The sequence below is a fragment of the Euphorbia lathyris genome, chromosome 1 (assembly GCF_963576675.1).
Source record: "Euphorbia lathyris chromosome 1, ddEupLath1.1, whole genome shotgun sequence".
Classification (NCBI taxonomy): domain Eukaryota; kingdom Viridiplantae; phylum Streptophyta; class Magnoliopsida; order Malpighiales; family Euphorbiaceae; genus Euphorbia; species Euphorbia lathyris.
In genome coordinates, this window is record NC_088910.1 from 41,873,427 (window position 1) to 41,882,311 (window position 8,885).

Consider the following 8,885-nt stretch of genomic DNA (forward strand, 5'->3'; position numbering starts at 1 on the left):
GTTTAAAAAAATCATTATTCTATATAGAATAATAATATAGTTTTATAATCAATTCTGATTTGAATGAAAAATCCCAATTTAAAAGAGGTAAAAAATTTGATAAAAACAAAAATAAAGTTATGTCTGATATTTTAAAATTATTTAAAATCATATAATTTTTATAATTGTAAATAAAAATTAAAATTTGATTTTTTTTATGTAATGGGTCATGGTTAACAGCCCATCAAACAAAGGTTTAACGGGGGCATTTCGGTCATCAGGAGCTTCTTCTGCGACTGCCCAAAGGGTTTTCGATTCATCACTAATGAAACATAGTTGCTCCATTCAATTCTCTCTTAGAACATTTCAAACTCTTTTCTTTTTCCTTTAAACCGGATATATTTTTTCTTAATTCTCCAATTTCGAAGTGTAGATTCATTGCAGAATAGAGATGCAGTCGTTCTGCCGGAGTTTAATTCGAAGAGAAACTCTCACCAGCTCAAATATCACTCTTTCTAGAGCTTATTTAGCTGGCGGCAACTCTCATGTGTTGAACTCGTTAAGGTCCGATTCTTCTGGTTCTGAAGAAGGTCCTGCTTCGAAGAATCACTTATTCCGGTCAATAGCTTCTCTCTCTCCTGCAATACTTGTATGTTCTTTCTTTTGTCTCTTTGAGGGTTTTATATTATACCTGATACTTAAACCTTAAGCTGGGAGAAAATATATTAGAAGTAATTGATGAATCTATTATTTTCAATTAGCTTCCTTCCTTTTTTTTTTCCGTTCATAGCTATAATTGCAACTACTGGCATTTTTTTCTTTTAACCGAGGTTTAAATTTTTGTCACTTTTTATTATGTGGTATCATTATCAAAAACGAAAACTTCGATGTTTATGTTCCCTTTAAACATTTGCTCCATTTGGTTATTGAAATGTGAGAGATCATGACATTTTCATTAGACATCTATTGTGTGCACTCCATTCAGAATATGATTGTCCGTAATTCTGTGAAAGAAAAGTCCCGTGTTTCTGGAATAGCCCTTTGAATGACTCAATTTTGCTATTCTTTCGGCAGACAAAATTTGGTCCCCGATCATTCCATGATGGTACAAGTTCTGGGCTCAGTTTTTCCTTGCGGACAACTTTGGTGCCTTCTTTCCCCTGTAGGACCATGACAACAGCAGGAAACCCTGTTGAATCAGCTGTCAAAGTTCCTTCAGAACCAGAGATAGATGTAGCCCCTCGCATCAAATTTAAGAGACTTGATAAGACTGCTAGGCATATAATGCAGGCATGCCTTCTCTCAGAACTTAGAATTGACTATATTTTGGTCAGTAGTTGTTTTGCTTATTATTGTAGCCATTAATATTTACAGATTCTAGACAAGGAAGCAGTGGAAGATGTAAAGACACAGAAGGAGATACCTGATATACGGCCTGGTTATATTGTGCAACTCAAAGTGGTATATCTCGTTTTATTGGAAAAGAAATGTACTCAATTAATAGCAGAGTGGAACACTGGCTTTCTTTTTGCACTTTGTGGTTTGTTGAGTTTTTATGGTATTTGTAGAATTTATTGCTTCTTAATCCTTAATATATTCAGGAAGTGCCTGAGAACAAGAGACGTGTTTCAATTGTGAAAGGCATTGTTATTGCAAGACGTAATGCTGGATTAAATACTACATTCAGATTGAGGAGGCTAGTGGCAGGTGTTGGAGTCGAGTCTCTCTACCTATTGTAAGTACTCTCAGATATAGTTTGATGTTTTGTCTTTTGAACCAATATGGCTTAACTAGCATGTGCTATTTTTCACAGGGCATTGAATTGGAAAGTCAGCCTTTTTCTTTTTCCCTCTTCTCTTTTTTCTTTGTTTGTTGGGAGCTGCTAACTTATAGATGATATATCTTTTCCATAGATCTCTAAGGTTGAAGAACATCTTATGTTTTGAAGAAAAAATACACATTGATGTATTTAGTTCATTAAAAGAAGTGAAAATTTATTGACCATTTTGCTTAAAATTTGAATTGAATAACTTGAAGGTGGGTTTATGTACCTTCAGAATTAATTTAGTGAATGCTTGCTTCATGATCTTTAATGAACGAACCTACATTCATCAATCAATGTTTTCTTTTATGACTGAAGATGCACAAAACTGCAGGACACAAAATTGTTGTTTGCTTACATTTGCATTTTCTTCACATGTAGACCTATCATAATTGGATAATAGTGAATCAATCCTTGATTTCTGTCATTTAATTTCCCTGAAATGTTGTATAGATTGAGCTTTCACTTCGGTACTTCCATTAATTGAGCCAATATGCATGAACCCTTTTTTGCTTCACATGGATTCATAATATGAGAAATCATGCATGAAAAGGTACCATATACTAGACAGACAGATTTAAAATCCTCAGTCATGGAAAAAAAAGTAAGGTTATCTCCTTCTTCGGGATCTTCAACTGAAATAATCTAAAATTTAGAAAGGCAATGGAATTGCTATTTTATGTCAAAAGCAGCTTCGTTCAGAACTTGATGCTCTTACAGACAAATTTCAACTTTATTAACTATTAGATGATAGTAAAGCATAGTTTTGAATCAGATATACTAGTCTTTGGCAAAATCTTAATTTTTTATTCTAGGGATATTGGCAAATGATGAAAGAATTGTAATTACTGAGAATTAATCTATAATAGGTAATGCAGGTAGTCAGTTGTCTATTTTCTTATTGTATTGGAGTTAATGTTGTATTCATTTCCCACTCAAAGAGGGGTTTGCTGCTGTTGTACTTTCTTCACTACTACAACCTCAATTTCTAATTGTTGACCAAATGAATGAATGATAAATGATAGGTACTCACCGAACATAAAGGAAATAAAGGTGCTTGACAAGAAGAAAGTGAGGAGGGCGAAGCTTTACTATCTTAGAGACAAGATGAATGCACTGAAGAAGCAATAGTGAGCTTTACAGCTAGTTGGAGTTTTATTATCCATTTTAAGAAGGATAGTGGATTTAGATCATGCTGCTGAGAAAAGTGAGAACTATTTGCACTCCTAGTTTTCCATTTATTTTATTTGTTGAGGTTTAGTTCATGGTTCCTTTTTTTCCTCTAAATAAGTCTCATAAATTAGAGTGGGGATTATATGAGAGGGCTGACAGTGGCACATGTGACAAGCAGAAAAAAGAATTAAACTTGTGTTTATGGGCATGTAATCATGGTAATCTATGCACATAAGTTTTGGCTCTTGATTGATGTAATTTACCTTTATAATTTCTTTATAAAACTTAGCATACATACATAATGTGATGATCCAGCTACAGTTATGTCCTGATATATTTAAGCAAAAGTTCACAGGCCGTCTCACATTCTTGAGGTTACGGTAGGTATTAGTTTATGGCTGTTAGAGAAGTGAGTTATGCATGTTTGATATGTGATTTATGTTGCTCTATGGGTGTGTTAGTAGCTGATGATATATTCTTGTTATCCATTGAGTTGGAGTATACAAGTCGTGCTATACCACGAGTTTCAGATTTGGACCTCATGATTAAGATCATATATATATGTGTTGGGGGCTAATTAAATTTTTGTGTTTTAGCATAGGTTATAATTTTTAGTCTATAGTTATTTTATTTTAATTAAATTCATTTTGCAATCAAATAAAAATGTGATAAAAATAGAAAATAATATCAAAAGATTATTATAAAAAGAAAATAGAAATAAAAAGAAAAGAAAAAGAAATAATAAAAATCAGGGGTAAATTTGCACCATTTTTTTCAGTAACCCGTCCAGCAACTTCGGCGATGAAAACGGACCTTGAAACGGCAAGATATCAGACAATTATTATTTTTTTTAGAAAGTTCGGGATGTTAGCTTTCCGGAATGTCAAAAACGGAGCTAAAACGAAGCCGGTAGAATTTTTCAAAGGGAAGTAGTGCTGAAAAACGGGTTTGAACATGTCCAACACATTACAGGAACGTTTTTCACGACATTATCTCCATTCTTCCAACTCCCAACTCAGCCACTTTCTTTCTTCAACTAATGGGAAGGTAATGGGATCATGTGTGAGAAATTTAAGGGCCACTAACTTGGAATTTGTTACCCAAAATCCTATAAATAGAGTCTAATCCTTTCATTCCAAACCCCACTCAAAATCAATCAAAAAACACAGAACAACTCAATTTGTCTCTCAAATTCTCTGCCAAATCCGGCCTCTTTATCGATCCTTAGATTCGTAGAAATCGTTCTTTAGCATCTAATTAGTCTAAACAATGTCTCAAAATCTTCAGTTACTCAGAAAAGCTTCCAATTTTCAGAAACTTCAAATCCGAAATTCTCTTAGTTTAATAAACCAATTTTCAAATCGTTTCTTGCAATCTTTTAGTTAAGTCAGTAAAATCATCACCCAATCCTCGGTTCAAGTTTTCTTAGTCTAAATCAAATTTCACCATTGTTATATTCTTCAAAGCTTCAAGCATTTTTCGTGAAACCAAGATCACCGAAACTCCATTTTCGAGTCATTCTTAGTTTACACACCTATTCCAAATCATGTTTAAAAACTTTTTATTGATCTCAATCAATTAAAAAGACCCAGAAACAAGCTTTTGAGTTTTTCATCATTGAAAAATTCATCAAACAACTTTTCTGGTGAGCCGTTTTCCAAATTTTATTTAGAGTTCGTTAGCTGATCATTTTAGCCCAAATTAATTTTAATCTCTTTATTGACATCAATTCTAGAACTCTCAATTTTTATTTCGTAAAAAACGACATCCTATAGCCTTCTTAATCGTCCATAAAGTACCCTCCACGAAACAGAATTAAGCTCTTGGTTTTTTAACCATCAAACAATTATTTTGTCACCTCATTTTCAATAATTTATTCCGACTCATTTACTCGACCTTTTTCTGAAATTCCAGTTCTAAACCCTTCATTCGCACACTAACTTTAAATACTAGCCTTCGTTTCGCCATAATCCGACCTCTACAGCTCCCGAAATTGAGTCCGAAAGTCCCACGAAATCACTGTTTTTGTTCCACAAAGTGTTACTGATTTATTAGCTTGGTGGTAAATTTCTGTCTAAGTCCCTGAACTCTCCGAATTACTTCAAATTCGCCCAGTACTAACCGGACAACGCAACAGCCCCCGAGCCGATTTTCTAGAGGTCCAATCCTCAATTTCACGCATCCCAACGACATCAAAGAGATTGGTTAATTTTATTTCATCCCGTACATATTTGTTTTTGTGACTTATTTACATTTCTAGCTTTAAAGTTATTATTTCTTTTAAGTTGTAATTTTCATGCTTTATTATTATTTGTAATACAAAAAAAACATTGAAAAATATTTACAAAATCAATAAAAATACAAAAGAAAATTAAAAAATTTATATCTTTATGTTGTTTTATTGCCTTTATTTTTAGTACTTATCTTAAAAAATTGTTTGTCCGACCGACCTGTCAAGTAACGTCGGGACCCAAGACTGTTGTTTTTATTTTCAGTCCTTGTAACGGTCGTCAATCGCTTTTCGTTTAGAATTCAAGTAATTTAGGCGCATTTTATTTATTTACTTCGTTCAATTACCATTTTACCCTTTGAGAACTAGCTTCTTTGGCACGCCCGCATTATTTTTACCATTTTTAATCCCCGCAAACGCGTATCAAGGTTAAAAATTGGGATATTTCGAAAATATCGCCAACAATATACAATTGGAATTAAACTATGGCTTGAACCTATGTAGCATATAGAATTGAGGGTAGACTTGCCGACAATACAAAGTTCAAAGAGGAGATAATGACCTAGGCTGACTTTTGCTCTCATCACCAGAAGCTAAAATGGAATTGGCATTAGTTTATTTCTTTCTTTCTTTCTCTGGTGTGTTGCAATTTTATGAGAATGTATAAAAAAGTATGCAGAGATCAGAGGCTTTTATTGATATGTGTCTGTTTCTCTGGCTGCAAGATCATGTATAAATAAGCATATTCAAGCTGACTTAAATCTTATGATTAGGTTGGATTTGAGTGCTTGCCTTGTTTTGGTTAGGTAGATGTGTATTGAGATATACATGTAAAGGAGATTCATATCTCATCTGTGCTCTTTTTTTTCAAGTCTTGTTTTAAGACTAGGGGTGACAATTTTCGATATGACGGATACATTTTTACATTTATATCATGTGGAAATTTTGACACGATAACATGAAATTGTTGCTATTATTTAAGACACTTGAAGAAATGTACATGTTATATTTAAGACTCTTGAGCAAATGTACATGTTATATTTAAAAACATGTCGATAGTATTACTAAAAGGGAAAGATCCATTATGATAGGGAGGGAATAGTCAAATCATATTCTTCATTTTACTCTATTGCTTCATCTGGTTGGCTGATGAGCTGGAAGGTGCTAAGATTTCATTATTACATTTTGAGTATATTTTGCAATGGTTGACTTTTCTATTTGTACTTGTACATCTATTCATTTATTTTATTTTATATTATTTTAGGTGGCTCATAAAAGAGTAATAAATATAACTAACTGGAATAGATTTCCATATAATTGTGTCAGTTGAAGAGCATATAATGTGTATGAAAACTGAGCTGTTGGATCTGATGAATTGGTCAGATTGCTATGCTCTTGGCATTTTTTTTATTTATATAAATCTTGTATTTAATGTCTTTTGGTATTTAAAGGAAAGCCATTTTGAAAAGATCTCCATTTGATGAGACGTATCGTATAATTTTATCTAATTTATTGCATATAACCTCCTTTGAATGTGACTCTTCAGTTTCACAGTCGATATTTTGATAAAATTGTAACTTTAATGTTGCATTATAACGGTAGTGCATCAAATCAAAGTCAATTATGACCAGAATAACTCTTCAAAACTAAGGTGAAGCATCACGGGAAATTTTTAAATCCGGTTTTGCAATTCTTGGAACTGAAACCAGAAGGTGAAGCTCTTAGTACTTAGTTGTAATTAGGATGAGCCTCGATCCTTTAAATACTACGATAACTTGAACTTTTCATTTTTTGTTTTTTTTTTTTTTTTTTTTGCAAAATCAAACTGCATTCGGTAGAAAAGAAAAATCCAATTTGGACCACTTCAGAATAATTTTTTTTTTTTTGGGTATTTTTAGAATTTGTGCCCAACCCTAGTTGTAATAATAGTTAAGATGGTATATATTTGAATGATTTATGCCTCTAATCTCACAAGTCTACATGGCAAACAAATTGAAATTTATATCACTTTAATAAATTTAGGGGCCAATAGATCATTGTAAACAAGTTCAGGGACTCAATAAATCATTTTAAACAAAATGCAAGTAGTCAATAAATTATTTTTAGCCTCTGTTTGGGAGTTGGAAGGTTAATGGATGTGAGAGTTAAATAAGTCAATTGATGAGAATGAAAAAGAGTTTATTTATCTAACCTTGTTTGGAAAGGAGTTTAAATTGAGATGAGGGTTAAATGAAAATTAGAAAATCTTGAAATAACCTCAATTTCAGTATCAACAAATTGATGGGATTTGAAGGTTCACTAAGGCCCTGTTTGGGAATTAGCTGTTAGCTGTTAGGTGATTACATTAGCTGATTTGACTAGCTGATTTGATTAGCTGTTTGTGTAGACCTGTTTGGTAAAAATTAGCTGATTGATAATAGCGGTTTGTGCAAAAAGACGAATAAGGGTATTAATTTTGGCGCAGGAGAAGTGGGAGTCTATCTATTAGGGTTAAAGAAGTCCATTAATTTTAATATTGCAAAACGCTAATTGAAAAAGCTCATTTTAAGAGCTTTTTCTAAATTAGCGTTTTCATCACAAAACTCTCTCCCAAACCTCTTTCCACCAAACACTCCAATTAGCGGTTTCAGTGGTCAAACCTCTAAAGTTAGTAAAAACCGCTCTTTTTATCCCAAAACGCTCTTTACCAAACAGGGCCTAAATAACTTCCCCTTCCCTCACCTTCTCTTCCTTTAATGAACCTTGTTAAACCATTATCCAAGCAAATCTTAAAAGTTAACATTGTTTAAGAGTTTATGAAATGCAAGGGATATTTGTTTAACTATTTTTCTCGTCTTGTTTGTTATAAATTTCTTGCTTTCAGTAGTTTTTTTATAAAAGAAATAATCTCTCTTTTTTTTTTTTAAATATTGTTTCCAACAACATAAACCAAATATACTTTTTTAAGCCAAGTTCAGTGACCCCGATATATCAAGTCTTTTTTTTTTATATATAAATATTTAGTTTTACCAATTGGCATAAGGAAGTCCTGAAAATCACTTGAAGATTCATAAGCATAATAAATGAATGATTTGATTCTACTACTTATCCGCCAGTTTAATAAGATGTGGAAGATTCAAACTCAATATGTTGGCTCTTGGCAATTTTTTAAATTCAAGATTATTGACAAATAAAGTTGGGCCAAAGAGCATATAATGTCAAATTAATAAATCATATACTCCCTCCATTTATCCAAATTCCATTTTATGCGTAATTTTTAGACTTTTAATTTATTATTCTTTTTCCAATTTTAACCTCACATTTTTTATTTTAATAATGTTAAGAATTTTCAAATCCCAAAATAATGGTATTTTAATCATTTAATTGGTCGTTAAATTTGAGACTGATTAATACTACTTGTTGGGTCTAGATTAAAAGCTCGATGACTGTTTTCGTGTTCAGAGATTAATCTGTGTTGGGATGAACTTCTGGATAAACTCAGATGCTAAAGTCAGTGAAGTTGTCAGGAAAAAGTATTCAAATGAAAAGTAAAATATGTCCTAAAGAGAGAAGGAAATACCTTTTTTATAGGGGTTCAAATGAGGAAATTACCTTGTTGTCCCTAGATAAGGCGGTCGTTGTAGGTCAATGTAAGGAGAGAGAGCTTTACGGATCCATATAGGGATGAACCCTCTTAAGGGT

General features: G+C 32.5%; 1 protein-coding gene across 1 annotated transcript; it reads left to right on the plus strand.

Moving 5' to 3' along the window:
- The first annotated feature begins 265 nt into the window (after nt 1-265).
- Nucleotides 266-3,245, plus strand: LOC136229782 (large ribosomal subunit protein bL19cz-like). The gene is made up of 5 exons (XM_066018674.1): nt 266-628; nt 1,054-1,269; nt 1,354-1,440; nt 1,581-1,714; nt 2,827-3,245. The coding sequence occupies exons 1-5, from the start codon at nt 431-433 to the stop codon at nt 2,930-2,932; spliced, it is 741 nt and encodes a 246-aa protein (XP_065874746.1). The 5' UTR covers nt 266-430; the 3' UTR covers nt 2,933-3,245.
- Nucleotides 3,246-8,885: the final 5,640 nt, after the last annotated feature.